General features: G+C 57.1%; 2 protein-coding genes and 1 long non-coding RNA gene across 9 annotated transcripts; 1 reads left to right on the top strand and 2 right to left on the bottom strand.

Moving 5' to 3' along the window:
* Positions 1 to 3171: 3171 nt before the first annotated feature.
* On the bottom strand, positions 3172 to 11076 carry ENO2 (enolase 2). Of its 6 annotated transcripts, none has more exons than XM_028483674.2 (12): positions 10945 to 11076; positions 9584 to 9683; positions 8974 to 9069; positions 8781 to 8839; positions 8423 to 8492; positions 7707 to 7840; positions 7263 to 7485; positions 6039 to 6236; positions 4971 to 5172; positions 4601 to 4709; positions 4380 to 4438; positions 3172 to 4236 (listed from the first exon to the last, which is right to left on the bottom strand). In XM_028483674.2, the coding sequence occupies exons 2-12, from the start codon at positions 9666 to 9668 to the stop codon at positions 4035 to 4037; spliced, it is 1437 nt and encodes a 478-aa protein (XP_028339475.1). In that variant the 5' UTR covers positions 9669 to 9683; positions 10945 to 11076; the 3' UTR covers positions 3172 to 4034. The 6 variants fall into 6 exon arrangements, with proteins under 6 accessions (XP_028339475.1, XP_023985053.1, XP_028339476.1 ...); XM_024129285.3 differs by having other exon boundaries at positions 3172 to 4079; positions 10945 to 11073; XM_028483675.2 differs by lacking the exon at positions 10945 to 11076 and adding an exon at positions 9992 to 10350.
* On the top strand, positions 9623 to 14404 carry LOC129391804 (uncharacterized). The gene is made up of 3 exons (XR_008616511.1): positions 9623 to 9711; positions 10342 to 10440; positions 13674 to 14404. It is a non-coding gene; the product is annotated as an uncharacterized lncRNA (long non-coding RNA).
* Positions 11216 to 18221, bottom strand: LRRC23 (leucine rich repeat containing 23). Of its 2 annotated transcripts, none has more exons than XM_028483678.1 (7): positions 18150 to 18221; positions 17347 to 17519; positions 17160 to 17269; positions 16454 to 16707; positions 15234 to 15364; positions 14448 to 14584; positions 11216 to 12536 (listed from the first exon to the last, which is right to left on the bottom strand). In XM_028483678.1, the coding sequence occupies exons 2-7, from the start codon at positions 17467 to 17469 to the stop codon at positions 12269 to 12271; spliced, it is 1023 nt and encodes a 340-aa protein (XP_028339479.1). In that variant the 5' UTR covers positions 17470 to 17519; positions 18150 to 18221; the 3' UTR covers positions 11216 to 12268. The 2 variants fall into 2 exon arrangements, with proteins under 2 accessions (XP_028339479.1, XP_054938239.1); XM_055082264.1 differs by lacking the exon at positions 18150 to 18221 and having other exon boundaries at positions 11216 to 11682; positions 12245 to 12536; positions 17347 to 17742.
* Positions 18222 to 18986: the final 765 nt, after the last annotated feature.

The following is an 18986-nucleotide window of genomic DNA, read 5'->3' as shown; positions in this document are numbered from 1 at the left end:
AGAGAACGGGATGGGAGTTTGGGGTCATAAGGAGGGGAAGAAATTGAAAAGATGGAGACATACACAGGAGGATGGGGTTTCTGGACGAGAGTGAAGAGTTTGGGGGTGATTGGTGTTGGGGAAAGAACAGCAAATATAAGAATTTGGGGGAATGACAAGTCTAGAGATGTCATGTGGAGAGAGAAGGGAAAGCAAGAGGAACCTTAAGAAGGGATGGAGACAGTAGGACCAGATGCAGATTCTAGGGGACTGGGTTCTGGGTGGGAGAGGAAGGTGGAGATGGGGCGGGGGTGGTGGTGGCTGGATTCCAGGGGGGTGGTTTCCAAAAGAGCTGAGGAGGGTTTCGTTTGGCAAGACAAGGTAGATAGAATGGGGTGCGGGTGGAAGGGAGTGGTAATGAAGATGAGAAAGAAATGTAAGATAGACAAGGCCTTTGGTGGCCATGCGGAGGAGGAGGGAAATTCAGTGACAGGGAGGACAAGCTAGGGGAGATGGAAAGAGAAAGCAGTAGAAGGAAATGGTAGGAATGGGGGCGCATGAGCGTTCATTTATGGGAGTGGGACACCATCCTCAGGCCCTCTGGCTGGTAGCAGCTCCATTTTCCTTCTCAAATCTGTTCGAAGTCATCACTCACAGTACTTTGGGCTACAGGGAAGGGGTCGGGTGGGGACTAGGCTCCGCGTGGAGACAACCCCAGGTGCCCAGGTTCCCCCATCGCGATCATTCTAATGTGGAGACAGTTCCACCGCAGACCACCACCCCCCTCCAGGCAGCCTCTGCCCCTGACAGTCCCCAGCCACTCCCAGTCTTCAGCCAGGAGGCCAGCACCCCCGGTCCCCACCCCCCAGAGTCTCCTGGGCTCTCTCCCTGCCCCACACCAAGCAGCAACATCTCTCAGGACAAAGGACACCAAGATGCTGGGTGATTTTTGGCAGCTGAAATTGGGAAGGCCAGAGAATGGGAGGGAGGCAGGCTGGGAAACAGGAAGAGCTGGAGCCGGAGTCTGGATTGGGAGCCCTCAATAGCGCTCCAGATTGGGGCTGGGGGTGGTGTTTGTGTGTGAGCCTGCCAGCTAGAGGCCGAGGGTGGGCCCTGAGGGTAGGATCCCACCAGCCTTCTGAGAAGGAAGGAGCTTGGCTCTGTAGCAACTAGTAGATTTTGCCTCGTATTTCCCTGGGCCAGGCTCAGCCAAGTTCTAGGAATACCCAGAAGCTCTAAATGGATTCTATGGCACCGGGGAACCTGAGCAGGAAGGCTCCCTGGCCTAGGAATGAATCACCACTCTTCAGACTCTTGAACTGGTTGGCACTCACTTTATTACCCCAGTCCCACCTTCCTTATCCCTCAGGGCTTTCCAGACAGCTCCACCCTGCCCGCCCCCGCTGGCTGCCCACTCCCTTCATCTGTGTCCTAGGAGAACCCCAGCTCCTTCTCCCCACCCCCCAACTTTGTTCCAAGACTCCTCCTCTCCCCATGGTCCCCCCTCCATTGCATTTCCTCCCTGTCTGCACTGTTCAGTTCAGTCCCCCACTGGGCCCTGGCCCAGGCTCTTCCCAGCTCCTTTCCAGGCCGAGCTCTTCTCCCTCCTTTTTTAACCACTAAGGGATGGGGCTAGGATGGTGACATATCTGAGCCTAAAACAGAAACTTAGGCAGTGGTAGAAACGGGATGAGGAGAGTGAGAAGAGAAGCCAGGGCCTACCCCCTCCGATTCCTCCCCTACCTGAGGGCCGGGCTCACAATTCAGCTGCAGGGAGCCTCACACACACCCCACCACCATCCCTCACCCCAGCTCCCTCTCTGGCCCCAGTCCCCCACGACCCACCCGTCTCCAGGCAACGGCACAAAAGGAAAGTGGAGAGAGGGGCCTGGGAGGCCCCGGCAGAGCTAGCTGTAACCCAATCCAAGCCCGTACCTGAGGGGTTGGGGTGTGGGGAGCAATGAGAAGGCGACCTAGCAAGGAGGAAGGGGCAGAGGTTAGGAAAGGTGGCTCCGACCAGGAGTTACTGAAGAAAGATGGATATAATGGACCCTAGAGAAAAGTACGGTGTGCCCCTAAGGGAAACAGAAAGGGGCACCAGGAGACAGCAGAGAAGGGAAAGCTGAGATGCCCACGCTGGAGTGAAGAGGCACAGAGGACGGGGCGAGAGACTCTGCGACTGAAAAGGGCTGAGTTGTCAGCGACACAGGAGGAGAAAAGCAGAGAAACGGGTCCTGCCCATACAGAACGGGAATCCTCTTCCAGTCCTGGAGCTGGGCAGGATGGCAGAGGGGGCCCAGGACCAGAACTCAGAGAAGAAACAGAGTGGGAGGCCCACAGAGGGAGCAGCCTCGCAATTCCTCCCACCCTCGCCCTGGAGCCAGTGCAGTCAACAGCCGACAGAAGCGTGACTCCCTCTAGTGGCCACAGCTTCCCACAGCCCCTGCCGGCTCCGCCCGGGGATCAGGCTCCGCCCCCCTCCTCCCCCCCGCCCCCTCCTCCCCGGTGGTTCCTGGGTTCCCATCTCAATGCTGGGGCTCCGCCGGAGCCGAAGGGTGATAGTGCGTCTCCCCAGCCACACACTGGCACCCTTCTCGCAGGCTGACCCAGGGAGGGGCCCGTTGAGCACCCCAGGTCCTGAATCTCCAGTTTACTGGAAGGCTGTTTCCTCAGGCTTCCGTACCCCCAGTACCATTCTTCCCTCGTACCATCCCTTCCTCCCCGGGTCCCCACCTTGCAAGGGGTGCTGCCCAGGCAGTGCTGGTCCATCCCAGAAGCAGCCAGGACTTGGTCCGGGAGAGGCCCAGTACCGGAGCTGCTCCAGCCCACAGCTTTATCCCTTCTCTGGTCAAGGCCCTTGGTGAATCTGCAAACCCTTTGGATCCCTTTCTCCAAAAATGCATATACACACACACAATTTTTGATACTTTTAGGAACTCTGGGACCCCAGGCTAAGAACCCCTAATTCATCTGGGTCCTGGGGCCAGGCTTACTGCTGACAAGGCAGGGCAATGCGCTCCCTCCCTACCCGGCCAGGGTGAGGTAGGCAATGCCATCCTCCTGGCCTATTTGGTGGGTTTCTTCCTCTTTCTGTGCCCTCCCCAGCTCCGCTATCCAGTTTCGCCGACTTCCAGGAGCCCCATCTCCTCTCCCCTCGTGTGGACAGAGTAAGACTCCTCAGACACGGTGACACACGGTGACTCAGACTTTAACGGCGGTGCTCATTTCAACACCACAGAAGCGCTGGCAGCTGCGGAACCCGGCACGGGGGAGTGGGGTGGAGCTCAGGTGCAGCTGCAGGAAGAACGAGGGGGAATCGGGCTGGGGAGAGAGGGGCGGGAGGAGCCCCGGGCACACAGCCCCACCTCTGGACCGAGCCAGGCTGCGGCTAAGGCTTGGCACACACACAGGAACCCTCATCGAGGCCCCTTTCTGTGACCCTTCCCGTTCCCGCAAGACCCCCACCCCAGGCCATCTCAGACTCTACAGTCACATGAAATACAGACACATGGTCCCGTCCAGTCAGGCCAGTTTCTGGCCCTGGAGTTATGAGGAAGTGAATCATTAACAGGATGAATGAAAAATAAATAAATGAATAAATAATACATCAGTGCCTTAGGCCAGGCCTGAGCACGCAGCCAGCGCTCCCCTCCACTCAGCACCGCGCAGTTCCTGCCTCGTACGCAACCTGGAAACGAACAGACCCAGCGCAGAGCACACATGACACGTGGCCCCTCTACACAGCGCAACAACCAACCCTGACGCTCGGGCACAGACCCTGATCGGTCTTCCGTGGATGCCCTTACATCCTCAGTCCATGGCCAGTTTTTGAGGAGGGAGAAGAGGAAGGAAGGAGTGGAGAGTGTGGGACCCAGAGCGGGCGAGAGCGGAGACAGCGGGGGCTGGACCAGCCAAGGAGCAGAGCAGCAGGTCAGCCGGGGTGTCTGGGGTGAAATTTCGAGCAGGACCGGAAAGAAGAGGTTCCAGGAGGACGGGCGAGGGGCTGCAAGTCTCCAGGCAGGTAGAGGGATCACAGCACGCTGGGATTGCGGAAATTATGTCCGGCGAAGCGAGCTTCGTCCCCCAGCTCTTCTTCGATTCTGAGAGAGGTGAGTCAGAAAGGAAACAGGGAAGCAGGAGGACCGTCCCCCCCTTCGCAGGGGCCGCCATCCTCCAAGCCCCTCGCACCACCTGCTCCCGGGTCCTGGCCTGAGCGAGGGCGTTCCCTGGCTTTCCATGGGCTGTCCATCAGGCTCTCTGTAAACCCATCAATCAAAACCAAGTATTTTCTGGATGCCTACTGTTTGTTCTCCAGGCCCCGGGCACTGGAGATGAAATGGTGGAGAAACACAGCTTATAACCCCCTGGGCCCTGGGCTTCCATTCCCCGGGTTCCCTCACCTCATGAGCTGGTTGTACTTAGCCAGACGCTCAGAACGGCATGGGGCACCAGTCTTGATCTGAAACACCCCAAAAGATAAGCAGCTCAGTGGCCGCCCTTTGCCCCGTGAAAGAAAACTTATACTCCCTTGAAATTCCCCCAACACCCACAAACACCTGGAAGGAGAGAGCCGCCTGAGCCTAGAACCCACCAATTGCACAAAGGGCTCCCTGGCGCTCACCTGGCCTGTGCACAGCCCTACCACCAGGTCCGCAATGAACGTGTCCTCAGTCTCTCCCGAGCGGTGACTCACCATGACCCCCCAGCCATTCTCCTGGGCCAGCTTGCACCTGCATCCGTACAGCAGCACTGAGCCCCAGCCCCTCACGCCCGCACCCTCTTCTCATCCCCTATGTTGGTCAAGAAACATCTGGAGGGAAGCTGTCTGGGAGGGGAGCAGGGAAGCTGGGTGGAGGGAGCCGAACCAGGGGAGCCGTGAAACTGACTCCAGTTCCCTGCCCCCTTCAGCACTTGTGGGCAAGACTGGGCTGGGAGCACTGGTGAGAGGCATCCTGCAGAAACGGGCTGAGTCAGGGACGGCGGGCACTCACGCTTGGATGGCTTCGGTCACCGAACCGATCTGGTTGACCTTCAGCAGCAGACAGTTGCAGGCCTTCTCCTCCACGGCCCGCTCGATTCGCTTTGGGTTGGTCACCGTCAGGTCATCACCCACAATCTGGATCCCCACGTTGGCTGTGAACTTGGACCAGGCAGCCCAGTCGTCCTGGTCAAAGGGGTCCTCAATGGAGACCACTGTCGGGAGAGAGATGCGGAGGCCCTGAGTCAGGCAGGGACACCCCGCTTAGATTCCCTGCATGGACAGGTCAGACCCCCTGGCCAATTCAGCCTCCTCACCCCTGCTTCCCCCGAAATAAGCCTGCCCGGACTGCTTCTTGATTCTTTCATAAAACCTTTCAAAAAAACAAGAGTTTAGAAACTTTCTCACAACCTATCTTCGTATTTCCCCATTTTCTACCAGGAAGCCCTTCCTCGTTGCTATTCTAAAAACTTCATTCTGTAATTTATGTCTATTTTCTCTCGCTCTGTCTCAGGAACTGCCTCCATCCAGGGGTAAAAGCCATTGGGGGACCTAGAGAGGGTGATTCAGCACCTCCTCATCTACATGACGTCCAGCTCCATTCAGCACCCAGCATCCGGCCACCACACTGGTGGCTTATGGGATCTTAGTTCCCTGACCAGGGATTGAACCCGTGCCCTCGGCAGTGAAAGTGCAGAGTCCTAACCACTGGACCGCCAGGGAATTCCCCAGCATCCAGTTTGATCAACCAAAGATCCTGAGCTGTGCTAGTTCCAGTCACCCTCTCACCATGCCTGGTTCCTCCCCAACCCGCCCCCTGATCCCAGCAGCTTCAGAGATCATGACTTTAATCAGGATCCAGAGCAGATGGAACAGATTCACCACAGGTACCTGCACAATTACACGACATCCAAAGCCCAACCTCTGCAGGGGGCTCCTTCACCCCATCCCTGGTTCTCAGGTTCTTCTCAGGACATCTCTCCCTGGCACCCGGGTCAGCACCCCCGTAAGGGCCAGAGTTGCCCCCGACACATCCCTGCCTGCCCCCTGCCCTCCCCCCTGCCACAGGCCTTGCTCTCACCAGGATAGTCCCTGACAAAGTCCTGGTAGAGGGCCCCCAGCTGGCCCCCAGTGATGTATCGGGAAGGGTTAGCGGGAGACTTGAAGTCCAAGTCGTATTTGCCATCACGATAAAACTCCGAGGCCGCGACATCCATGCCAATGACGATCTTTTCTGTGTAGCCAGCCTTGTCAATGGCTTCCTTCACCAGCTCCAAGGCTGGGGATGGAATACAATGGGCGAGGAGGAATGAGAGAAAGAAAGAAATTCAGAACAGAAGTGGAGGCCTGTTGCTAGGGAGAGGTCTGGTTAAGGCTGTTTGGGGGTTAGTCCCAGGTCTGCGACAAGCAGACCACCTTCTAGGAAGGCAGAGGAATGGAATTGTGTTAATAATCATTTTTTTTGTTTTTGTTTTTGTTTTGGGCGCGCCGCACGGTGTGTGGGATCTTGGTTCCCCTAGCAGGGATCGAACCGCAGCCCCTGCCTTGGAAGCGTGGACTCTTAACCACTGGACCACCAGGGAAGTCTCGTAGTTTTGTTTGTTTGTTTGTTTGTTTTGTTTTAAATAGCTGTAATTTACTGAGGGCTTAACTATGTCACCTGAGCACTTACACATATGATCTCATTTAATCTTCACAATAATGCTAAGAGGTAGATACTGTGGTTATTCCCACTTTACAGGTGAGAAAGACAAGCACAGAGAAGTTAAGTGAGCAAGATCACCAGCCAGTAACTCTTCAAGTCAAGGTTCAAATCCAGGCAATTTAGCCCCAGAAAGTTAACTCTTAGCCACTACCTGCCTGTATAGTTTCTCTTCACTATAAGGTTTCTCCCAGGGCAGAGAAAGACTAGAAATCCTAGAAGTCTAAGAGGTTGGGGTGGGAATGGGATAGATTTGGAGTCGATTCCCTGGCGTATGGTGTGTCTCATCAAACTGAGGATCCATCGGAGTTAAGGGTGGGGGTGGGTCCCGCAGGTCACCTAGACCATCTCCCAGCATCCCCAGGAGCTCCAGTGGGAACGTGCAGATGCTCACAGATCTGGCTGGGTGGCTAAAGAATGTCCTCTTAGGCCTGCATGTGAATTTGTTAGGCCCTCTGCCACCCACTCCGAGGAATGGAACCTCTTGGAATTAGCTCAGGGAACCTCACGCAGCCTCCTCGGGACTTGGTGAAATGTGTGGCCCTTCCTGATGTCCCGGGATGGAGTGAGACTTAGAGCTAGGAGTGGGGCTCCTGGCCTCACCTTCACTGTTCTCCAGGATATTGGGGGCAAAGCCACCTTCATCTCCCACGTTGGTGGCATCCTTGCCATACTTGTCCTTGATGACGCCCTTGAGTGTGTGATAGACCTCCGCCCCGAGTCGCATGGCATCCCGAAAGCTCTCAGCGCCCACTGGGAGGATCATAAACTCCTGCATGGCCAGCTTGTTCCCAGCATGGGAGCCCCCATTGATCACGTTGAAGGCCTGGGAGCCACAGGAGGACAGAAAAGTCACAGAGCACGTCCCTCTCCACCCCTGGGAGTGTCAACCCCAAATCCCAGACTTCCTCCAGCTTCCTGGACTCAGGGTCCCCCGTCCGCATCCTTTCTCTTTAGCTGCGCCCCATCACTTTCCTCCCACCAGTCCTCACAAGGCTTCAAACCCCCTCCCCACCCACCCCGGGGAGGGGCAGGTCCTAGTCTCACCGGCACAGGCAGGATGAGGTCCGAGTTCCCGGCCAGCTGAGCGACGTGGCGGTAGAGGGGCAATTCCTGCTCGGCCGCCCCTGCCTTACACACGGCCAGGGACACACCCAGGATGGCATTGGCCCCAAACTTGGCTGGGAGATTACAGAGGAAGGCACTGAGCAAACACGTCCCCTTCCCCTTCCAGGCCTCACCTCCACCTATACTCCCCAAAAGGAGCCAGTAAAGGAGACCCCCCACTCCTCCCTCTCCACTCCTGCAACACCTCATCCATCCCCTCCTGAAAATAGTGGCGGGTGGCGAGGGGAGGTGACTGGAAAGGGCAGAGAGCGGCGCTATTGCTAAACATCCCTGAGACCGCAGACTACCTGCCACCAACCCCCCCCTCCTTATGCTGCAAAGTTCTCCCTTCCGTCTAATGTCATTCCCCTCCCGCTGGCGTTAAACTCATGGTTTCTTGAAGGGCTAGTCCTCCTCGGGTCATCCTTCTCTTTTTTTTTTTTTTTTTGGCCACACCTCGCGGCATGCAGGATCCGACCAGGGATCGTACCCGTGGCCCCTGCGGTGGAAGCTCATGCGGGGAGTCCTAACCCCTGGACCTCCAGGGAAGTCCCAGGTCATCCTTCCTAAGAAGCCCCCACAGCGCTGGCCCCTCAGTTCTCCATCTGCTCCGTGAGTTCCCTCCCCACCCCCACTCTCTCCCGGCCCCTGCTTACACTTGTTCTCAGTCCCATCCAACTCCAACATCAGGTTGTCCAGCTTCTCTTGTTCCACCACAGAGAGACCCTGTGAGCAGAGCCTCCATCACCCAAAGCCAGGATGAAGGCTGGACCCTAAGCCAGAGGGCCCCCTACATCCACACACAGGCTCACATCTAGCCAGGGTCCAACCAGGTTCCTGCAATGGCGGCCTGTCTGGATTAGGGGACCTGAAGCTCCATGGGAGCAGGGGGCATCCTTCCCCGGTAACCATGATTCCCAAGAGGTGGGCCTTTCTCCCTCTCCTTCATCCTCCCCTAATCCAGGGTTCCTTCCAGGACCCTGGTCCCCACCCCCAGCAAAGAGCGGGCCTCACTGAGCTGATGAGGGCCGGGGCGATGGTGGTGTTGATGTGGTCCACTGCCTTCAGGACACCTAGGGAGAGGTGGAGAGGTCAGGCCGGCTCAGGCCAGGAGGGGCCAGAAGAGAAAAGGTGGGGGGAGGGCATGCAGGAAGAGGGCTGGTGGGAGGTCCCCAGTGGAGAGCCGGGAGAAGACAAAGGGCCTCACCTTTGCCTAAGTAACGCTGTTTGTCCCCATCCCTTAGCTCCAGGGCCTCATAGATACCAGTGGAGGCTCCACTGGGCACCGCAGCCCGGAAAAGCCCTGGGAGGGGAACGTGGAATGAGGATGCAGAGAGAGGACACCACGGGGACCAGGGATTCTTCAGCCTTCCAGCTCTCCGCCCCTGCAGCCGCATCCAGCCTTCTTCCAACAGCGCTCCTTAACAACCCCCCGCCCCCCGACCCGGCCACACGCACGGAGGCGGATGCACAAGCAGTGGCCTCCTCATCCACCCAACTGAGGTCCCACATGCGCAAGTGGGAACCCACAGAGATGAAGCTATGCAGGCAGCACACATGGTGCACGCGCACACGGTACACACACGCACACACGGCGAACACAGAGGGCAGAGGCAGGGTGTGTATCACACGCTAAACTAGCACACAGAGACCGGCCTACCCTGGCTCCCCTGGACGAGGAGGATCCACACCCCGCCCCGCTCCAGGCTCGTGAGCCTGGCCCAGCACCCCATCCCCACTGGGAATCCCCGGGGAGCCTCCCATGCCAGGCGAGGGCAAAGCCAGCGTGGGGGCTGTGGGAAGGCCCTGCCCATTACCTTTGGCAGTGTAGAGATCCACCTCCACCGTGGGGTTCCCACGGGAGTCCAGGATCTCCCGGGCCCAGATCTTCTCAATGGACATGATGGCTGGGATCTCCTTGGGTGGAAGGGAAGGAAGGAGAAAGGTGAGAGGCTTGGAGGGGTGGAGCCTGAGACCAGTGGGAGGGGCCAAAGGCTGGGCGGCTGGGAGGGATGGGAAAGAGGTTACTGCACTGGGTGGGGGGTGACGAGGAGCTGGCTGCAGTCGTCGGCTGTAGAAGGGGTCCCCCCCCGCCCGTGGGGAGAGGAGAAGGTCAATGCAGTGAGGAAGGGGAGGTCACTGCAGTGGGGGGCGGGGTAGGATCAAAAACGAGATGGGAGGACTCCGCAGTGAGGAGGGGAGGGGCACGGCAGTGGTTCCCTCACCCCCTCAGCAGCCGGCTGGTGGGGTTCCCCCAGATCTCCTCAGGGCGGTCCGGCTGCTAGGTTTGCATTTCTCCTTGGAGCCCAGAAGAGCAGCGGGAGGCCTCTCCTCCCGAGCCCCCATCCCCCCCAATCTAACGCTCCAACCCCCACTCCAAGGTCCCCATCTCCCTCCAAATGTATGTCCGTCCTCTTCCCGAGAGATGGACAGTAGAGATGGACAGTCTGCGGAGAGGGTCCTCAGTCTCTGGGGGCTGCCGTGGGGAGGGAGGAGGACGAAGAGAGACCCGTGGGGAGAGGCACAGCGGGCCGGTCCTCCCCCGGCCCCTAGACAAATTCTCCCTTCTTCCCAGCCCTCCCCGGTGCGGTGGAAACACTGCGAGCGGAGCGGGCGATGCGCGAGAGGAGTGGGAGAGGGGCGCCTAGAGGAAGTCTGCGGATGCCGAGGAAGGGTGAGAAAGACGTTTCCCCGATGCGAAGCCGAAGGCCGTGCCAGGGTAAAAATGCACAGCCCGGGGAGACCGCGAAACCTTATCATGGACAGAACCGGAGGCGAAAAGGGGCATGGGGAGGGGGCAGACGAGGGTGGAGAAGGACGCAGTTAGACACAGGTGCGGAGAGGCCTGGCGCGCGAATGAGGGGGGGGCGACAGCCTGAAACCGGGACGAGCGGCCCGGGAAGGTTGGGGAAGGAGGTGCCTGGGGGGCGCGGGGGGCGGCGCAGGTAGCGGCGGGCGGCGGGGGGGCCGGGCGCGGGGGGGGGGGGGGGGGGCGACAGCCTGAAACCGGGACGAGCGGTCCGGGAAGGTTGGGGAAGGAGGTGCCTGGGGGGCGCGGGGGGCGGCGCAGGTGGGCCGCGCCGCGGGGCGAGGGATGCGCGAGGCCCGGGGAGAGGGGCGGGGGCGCGGCGGCGAGGGGAGGGGGCCGTAGGGGCGCGGGGCTCGGCCGGGGCTTCACCTCGGGGCTGCAGACCCAGCCTGTGGCGGTGGCGCTGTCGGTGGCGCTGGCAGTGGTGGCGGCGGCGGCGCAGAGAGAGCGGGAGTGGCGGTGGCGGCGGCTGCGGCGCCCGGGCGGCGGGCGGGGGAGGCGCGGATAGGGCCGGGCGGGCGCATGTGACCCGGAGCCCCCGATGATTCAGGAGCCGCCAGCGGAGGCGCACACGTAGGAGCGCGGGCGGGTTGGGGGTGGGGACCGACGGGATGGGGCGGGGAGGGCAGGAGGAGAGCGATGTGGGAGGGGCCGGGGGCCACCCAGGACCTAGCCACCCGCCGCCCACGCGCGCTCATACCGACACCCCGACCCCGTGGAAAGTAACGATCTCAGCCTCACGCCAGTGAAGCCCGTGACAGCCTCAGAGTCTCACAAACCCGGTCAGACACGAGAGTATCAAAATGTCTCTTTATTGGAAAATCGAACAACTGTTCCTAACACTCCAGGCCGCCGCCTCCGCAGCTCCTCCGCAGCCAATTCTTCAAGCCTCCCCTGGCCCATCCGGGCCTGGTTCCCACCAGGCCTGCCTGAGGGCTGCTCCCGCCGAGTCACCGCCGCCCAGGGGCCCGTCACAGAGTCTGGGAGGCAGGCTGTGATGAATTCCTAGGCCTGGGGCAAGAGAAGGCGTCCTCTGCCTCCGGAAGAGGGGGTGTGGCCCCCCCAGCTGGGAGTCTCCTCAGTCTTGGGGCCAGCGTCTTTGGTCTCCTGGAGGAAGAGGACAGAAGCCAATCCTCTGGGCCCCACTGCACCCCCACTGCTGCCTCTGCCCCATCTGAAGTGCCAGCTGCCACGCTTCCCTGGTCTCATAGCCTCGGTCTCTTTCCGCCTCCTTCTGCCCTCCTTTCTTCCTTCTGCCAGTGTCCTGTCATTTTCAGCTTTGGCTCTTTAGTGCAGGATCTTCCTCTCCTGCCTTCTTCTCTAGGCCCAGCTGCCACCCTCATACACCACGGCCCCCCGCCCCGCCCCCGCCGTGCCCCCGCCCCAGCATTTCCCATCAGGGGTGGCTGCCCAGCCCACAGCCACACCTCCGCCTGCCACCCCGTTCATCTTGCTTACTCCTCAGGCCTCAGGATGTATCTCCTAAGCCTCTCTCAGCTCCTCCCAGGCTCTTCTGGTTCTTTCTCCTCACCCGTGACTCCTAACCCAGGTCTCCCCAAGGGTTCTCCTTGCCTCCGCCTTCCTCACCCACCTCCTCCTACAGCAACTTCCCTTCCCATCTGCCAGGCCCTTGGCCTCCTCTTCTGGCCTCCCTGCCCCCCTTCCTTACTGTCCTTGGAGGCTAGGGGAACTGCTAGATCGATGACTGGCCCAGTTCCAACTGGGGCTCGGGCTCAGCCTCCGGCTCCTCCTTCACCCTCTGCCGGGTCTCATCAGCCTCAGCCCGCTCCTCCTCCTCGTAGAAGTCCTTGTCCAGGCGCTCGAGATGCGCCATCTGCACCAGGGCCTCCTGGCGGTAGTCGTTCTTGTCCGTACATGGGTTGTCCAGCAGCACCAAGGCTCGCAGCTTGGGCAGGTCCCGCAGCTTGGCGAGCTCCCCCAGGTCAGCCACCACGTTGCCCCTGCCGGTGTGGTGGGGAGGTGTTCATGAGAGAACGATGGGCTTCGGAGGCCAGCTACCAGGTATGGGCCCTCAGGGGGAGTCTGCCACTGGGCTCCGGTTTCTCTAGAAACATGGCCTCTGTGGACTGGCCTGCCACGCACTGCCAGATTTGCTGCAGAGGTGCTGTGTAACCCTACTCCTGTCCTGTTCTGCCCTTCAGGGAATCCCTAGGTGCCACAGTCTATTCTGTAATGTGTCATATTTATCTTTTTGGAGCAGCAGAGCTAGGTCTCAGCCCTGTCTTGTAGTTGGGGAGTAGGGGGGAACCTCCTTTGTAGGGACAGATTTCTGTGTCATCACACCTAATCAAAGGTTAGAAGGTAGGACCCGAGCCAGTGGAGAAGGAAATGGGCTCTAGGGTCATGGAGACGGTGCTGTCTTAGTGCTCCCACAGGAAGGAGCCTGGAGCTGGGGATGGGTCGGGGCCTCCCAGCCTGAAGAATAAGCTTCCTCCCCTACAGTACCTCACTGTAGGATACTGTGTATTGCTTTCATGCTCTTGCCTCAGCCTTTGTGAAATCAGGCTTAAATGTTTCAGTCTTATCTCAAGAGAGGCACTGAACCACTCTGGTGTGTCTCGGGGGCTGGACTGTCCTTGCTTGCAGGTCTGTGGCTCCAGGGGCACCTCCCAGTCACTGAGACAACCCCTCCGCCCCACCCTTACTTCCAAACATCCCTGGTAAATAGCCACTGAGGAAGGTCCATTATCCCTGTCTAGACCATTAACAGGAAAACAATACCCCCTGCACCCTACCAGACCAAGGGGGCAGAGCTAATTAGCAAGAGATCGCTCCAGCAGTCAAAGCAGGACTTTGGGCTTCAAGGTACAACCACCACTCCCTACTTGGAGACTCTTTTTCCATTGCCAGCCTTGAGGATTTGTCTTTGTCGACGAAGGAGGCAATTTCCTTACATCTTTGCTTAAAGATACACACATAAAATCCTCCATCCGATAAGAGTTGCTGCAAGAAAATCGCCCCTGATCCTCAGTGCCTTTCCATCTAGAGATTTTCTTTTATATACTCTTCTCGCCTCACATCTGAGCATGGGGACTTCCCTGGTGGCGCAGTGGTTAAGAATCCGTCTGCCAATTCAGGGGACAAGGGTTCGAGCCCTGGTCCGGGAAGATCCCACATGCCGCAGAGCAACTAAGCCCGTGCACCACAACTACTGAGCCCGTGTGCCACAACTACTGAGCCCGCGTGCCACAACTACTGAAGCCCGTGCGCCTAGAGCCTGTGCTCCACAACAAGAGAAGCCACCGCAATGAGAAGCCTGTGCACCACAATGAAGAGTAGCCCCCGCTCGCCGCAACTAGAGAAAGCCCGCGCAGCAACGAAGACCCAACACAGCCAAAAATAAACAAATAAATAAATAAATTTATGGGGAAAAAAAAAACAAATCTGAGCATGTCTTGTGTTTTATAGCAGTATGGGGCCATCCCTTACAGGTGGGGCTCAGGAGAAGAGAGGCAGGAAACTGGAAGGGGAATTGGGGCCCAAGAGATGGAGAAGGGCAGTGGAAACTTCTATGGGATGGAGCCAGACTATGAGTCCCTGAGAACAGGGACTATCTCTGATTCCTTCAGATGGTGCCCGAAACACAGCACAAGGCCTGGCACATGGTACGTTCTCAATATGTGGGTTGATTGAATGGGATTCAGGGGTCTCAGGCTACAAAGGTCTCAGTGCTGTAATTAGGACTGACGCGGAAGAAAGTAAGGACAGGAGGGGTGAGGATCAGGACAGAGGATGAGGTGAGAATCTGGGGGTGGTCTAGAACTGGGGGATTGGGACCAGGGAGAAACATAGGGTCAAAGGTGGCTCCTGGTCAGGGGTAGAGGCAAGGTGGGCCTGGAGGGGGTTCATACCTCAGGTTGAGGTACTGCAGTGATTTCATTTCCCTGGAGAAGCCACTCAGAGTTTCAATCTGGTTGTCTCGAAGATGCAAGGTAGTGAGATTGCTTAGGTTTTCCAAGCCTTCCACCTTCTTCAACAGGTTCTGGGCCTAGACCCCAGGATACGGTAGATAGATTGGGAGAGGGGAGCAGGGAGAGGAAAGGAAATCAGAAAGAGATGCAGCAAAAGAGCAAATCTAAGAGGTAGAGAGGGTACAGGAGGGGAGTGGAGGTGGGTAGAGACCCGTGTAGAGCGTAAAGAATCCAGAAGAAGCTGCCAACCCAGAGAAAGCTCGGCAGCAACTCCCTACTGCCCATCCCAGCACAGCCACCTCTGATCAAGGAGGAGATTCTTCAACCCACCGCCCGGGCCAAGAGCCTCACTGCTCCACGGAGGAGAAACGGCTTCAGCTCCATCCTGGAATGAGGCAACTCAAGAGTCTAAAAGCCGAGGCACGTAAGTGGCCTCCTTAGCCTGATCTGTACCTCAGTTATGCACATGGTGCCGCTACCTGTATCAAAGCAAACTGTCTCTATATTATCCACACACTGTGTATCATCAGCCCTGCTAGGTGGTGAGCACCTTGTCGGTTTTGACTCTGAATCCACACAGCATCTGGCACCAAGCAAGCCCTCGGGAAATGACACCAATTATAATGATGATGAAGTTAGTAGGCGAGTCTACTAGAACCAGGCACCCTGGCCCCCAGGACAGTGCCCCCTGCCCAGCGCCAACCACCCTCTGACCCAGTGAGCTACCAGGAAGAGGTTCTTCAGCTTAGGAAGGTTGATTCCCAGGGTGCTGTTCAGCTGGTTCCCCCGAAGCTCCAGTGTGTGCAGGCTGATCAGCTTTTGGGGGTCCAGACCTGTCACCATGTGGATGTGGTTCCCTGAGAAGGAGGGTGTCAAGAGTTCAAAGGGCCACTTCAAATGTCCAGCAGTAGAGCCTGAATTTGGGGAGCCTCTGCATCATCTTCTCTAATGCCAGGGGATACGAGGAGGGACGGCTCCAGACTTAACAGCTGCGGAGCCCTGGACAGTGGTCTGGCGGTCCAAGGGCCCGATGGATGTGCCCACCTAAGTCTTTGAGGAGTGAATGAGGGGTGCCCAGCAATCTATATGGGTAACTCCCTCTCCTCCTTCAAGTCTTCGCTCAAATGTTAACTTCCCAATGACACTTGTCCTAACCAACCTGTTTGAAATCGCCACCCCTGCTCCCCCCTTTTCCTTTACCCTGATTTTTTCCATAGCACTTATCTCCTTTTCACATGCTTTATAAATTTACTTATTTTTTAAATTTTTTATTTATTTATTTTTGGCCGTGTTGGGTCTTTTGTTACTGTGCACGGGCTTTCTCTAGTTGCAGTGCGTGGGCTTCTCACTGCGGTGGCTTCTCTTGTTGCGGATCGCAGGCTCTAGGCGCGCGGGCATCAGTAGTAGCGGCGCACGGGCTCAGTAGTTGTGGCTCGCGGGCTTAGTTGCTCCGCAGCATGTGGGATCTTCCTGGACCAGGGCTCGAACCCATGTCCCCTTCATTGGCAGGCAGATTCTTAACCCCTGCGCCACCAGGGAAGTCCCTAAATTTACTTATTTATTGTGATCATTGGGACTTCCCTGGTGGTCCAGTGGCTAAGACTCCATGCTTCCACTGCAGGGGATACGGGTTTGATCCCTGCTTGGGGAACTAAGATCCCGCATGCCACGCAGTGCAGCCAAAAATTAAAAATAAAATACTGATCACTGATAATTGCCTGCCTCCCCTGCCTACGATGTAAGCTACAAGAGAATAGGGATTTTCTTTGTTTTGTTCACTGCTACACCTCCAGCACACAGAACTGTCATCGTGAACCATCACGAGTGTCTGAAGGAGTGAATGAATGAATGCAGATTGCTGTGTGGCACAGCCAAGGACCACACTGCCCACTTCTGTTGGCCCCAGGCGAGGAAGGAATCTTGTGAGGCCCATCCTAAGGCCCTACCTTTGAGATCCAGGCTGGCCAGACGAGGATGAGAGATGCCCTCAGTGTCGGTGATCTGGTTATAGGCAAAGCTGGCGATCTGCAGGTAGGGCAGTTCGTTCAACCGGGCACTCCGCAGCCGGTTGCCATCAGCCTTGAGCCAGAGCAGGTGGGTGAGGTAATTGAGTGGGGACAAGTCTGTCAGGTGGTTTTCGGAAACATCCACGTAGCGCAGATGGATGTAGGAACGCAGCAAGTAGATGTCTGTCAGATCCCTAGGAGACGGTAGAGGCCAGGGTCGGGGTTAAGAATCCAGCAAGGACTGTCAGAGGTACTAAAGCAGAGGGCAGTATGAAGATGGCTTAGAGTGGAGAGAAGAGTGGCTGACAGAAGGGAGGGCTGGGGAGGGGGAAGAGAAGGTAGGTGGGTTCTCAACGGTGGGCAGGGACCTTGTGTCTGTGAAGGGCCGAGAAGCAACACTCTGAAAGACAAGTGAGGGAGTCCAACAGGAATCCCCACCCCCATTCCATACCCTCACAGCCTCCAATCGCCCAGGCCAGCTCTGACACAGGGAGTCACAGCGTCCTGAAAAGTAGACTCTATCCTTCCCTCCTCACTGGTCCAGGATGCCAGAGATCCAACCTCAGCCGAAACACCCAGGATGGAGGCTGAGAAAGGACACTAGGTCCCACATCCTCAGACCTCTTCTGGTCCCCCATGAACACACCTGTCTTTAACCTCCAGCTTGACATAAGCATGGGCCAGTCCATTACCCGTCTTGCAGAGCACAGAAAGCCCTTCCTTCATCATGTCCTCTGTGAGGGGCGTGGACATCCACTGCAGGAGGAAGCGGACTCAGGCATCCCTTTAACCCCAGCCCTTAATCCCGGCCCCCTCTGTTTCCAAGCTCTCACTTCCTCAGAGTCTTCTCCCTCTTTCCTGTGGTCCTCCCACTCCTCTGTCTCCTTCTCGTCGTCTTCCCTTTCCAGACCATCCAGGTCTGGCTCAAAGTCTTCCAGATCATCTTCATCTGACATTTGTCCTCCCTGCTGAAGGCTCTGGAGTCAAATCCAGCTAGGTCCCGGCCCTGAGAAAGAAGGTCTCCTCAGCGTCTGCCAACGCTCCCTCCCCCACCTCCAGGAATGGGTACCCCTCTCATCACCCGATCACTCCAGACCTCCTGCCAGCGATGCTTCTTTCCTCATCCCTGTGAACATCTCATTTTGACTCCCAGCCTCCACTTCATACTTCCCACCAAGGACCCCTCTCACTTGGATGCCTTCCCAGACCCCCAAGACATTTCCTGCCCTTCTCAGGGGCTGGATCCAACTCCTCCAGCAGCTCGGTGTCCAGCTTCCTGGACTTCCCTCTCCTTAGTTCTTCCCACTTCTGCCTTAAGCCACGTTCTCCTCCAAACCTCCCTACCGCCCCCTCCCATCCCCTTCCATCTCTATAACCCCTGCTCTACTCCTTTCTTCTAACTCTCCCACGCCGCGTAGACCCATTTCCCTGTCCCCTCTGGGACACCAGACTGACGCGCAGCCTCCAACCCTCCCACTCAATCAATCCTCCTTTGCAAAGGGGAGCAGACCCTGGTTCTGCTCAACTAGAAGCTGTACTGGAGAGGTCTTGGCCCCGAGAGGGAAGGACTGTTTGGTAGAGGGCAAGGGAGGAGTTGTGTACTGCTGTTATGGCAACGGGGGGGCCGGGCACTCGCCTCCCGCAGCTGGCAGCCGTTGAGAGAAGAGCTGCGAATAACCGAACTGAAAATCCGCCGCGAAGCATGTGGACCGGTAGTTGCCTGGTTACGAGCCCATTTTCCCAGTCCTAGGAACCCGGATGAGGGGCGGTAATTGGCCCGGGGCTAAAAAAGCCAGTGGGCGAGGCTTAGTGGAGCTCAGGGGCGGGACAGGGGCGGGGCTAGCCATTGCATCATGGGAGACCTTAAAGGAACCGGACAGCCTCACTGCAGAAGTACTGTGAATTCAAAAGAAACTCATTTCCTGAAGCAAAAGGTGGGGAAGAAGGGCAAGAAATACCAAGTGAGAGGCCCGCGTACCGCAAAAAAACAAAAACAAAAAACAAAAAAAAGCAAATAATAGAGATGTGCATATAGAAGAACATAAAAGTCCATGATCTCCCTCAGCACCACTCTCATTAATATATAGATTTTTAAAAGACAAAAATGGTATCAATCATACATACATCTGGATTGTTTTCATTTAACAATATGTCTTAGACATCTTTCATATTACTAAACATTTATCTACCTCTGTTTATAGTTTTCTAAGTCTTCCATTATATAGCTATATTGTAATTTTTAACTCAACAGAAAACTGTTGAGGTTTATTAACTTTGAAGAAAATTATCAACATTATAAACAATCCTGCAATAGAAATCCTCATAGATATATCTTTGCTCTTCGGTGTGAGTACTCTGTAACAGTACTTCTCAAATTTTAGTGTGCATAGGAATTGCCTGAGGAGCTCATTAAAATGTAGATTCCGGCCCCTTAAAGTGATACCAAGGCTGCTGGTCCATGGACCGCATTTTG

This window comes from Physeter macrocephalus, unplaced genomic scaffold (genome assembly GCF_002837175.3).
Source record: "Physeter macrocephalus isolate SW-GA unplaced genomic scaffold, ASM283717v5 random_55, whole genome shotgun sequence".
NCBI classification, from domain to species: Eukaryota; Metazoa; Chordata; class Mammalia; order Artiodactyla; family Physeteridae; genus Physeter; species Physeter macrocephalus.
The sequence above is the reverse complement of the archived record's forward strand: the minus strand, read 5'-3'. Positions and strand labels throughout refer to the sequence as shown.

What these genes read in the sequence shown, in the direction of transcription:
- ENO2 (XM_028483673.2), bottom strand. Translation starts at nt 9,163, where the DNA reads ATGCGGCTGCAGGGGCGGAGAGCTGGAAGGCTGAAGAATCCCTGGTCC. An exon ending in CCCCGGCCCTCATCAGCTCA is followed by an intron (nt 8,493 to 8,780) that starts GTGAGGCCCGCT and finishes CTCTGCTCACAG; the next exon opens with GGTCTCTCTGTGGTGGAACA. An exon ending in TATCCTGGAGAACAGTGAAG is followed by an intron (nt 6,237 to 7,262) that starts GTGAGGCCAGGA and finishes TTCCATCCCCAG; the next exon opens with CCTTGGAGCTGGTGAAGGAA.
- LRRC23 (XM_028483678.1), bottom strand. Translation starts at nt 17,469, where the DNA reads ATGTCAGATGAAGATGATCTGGAAGACTTTGAGCCAGACCTGGATGGT. An exon ending in AGGGAGAAGACTCTGAGGAA is followed by an intron (nt 17,270 to 17,346) that starts GTGAGAGCTTGG and finishes TTCCTCCTGCAG; the next exon opens with TGGATGTCCACGCCCCTCAC. An exon ending in CTGCAGTACCTCAACCTGAG is followed by an intron (nt 12,537 to 14,447) that starts GTATGAACCCCC and finishes CCACACCGGCAG; the next exon opens with GGGCAACGTGGTGGCTGACC.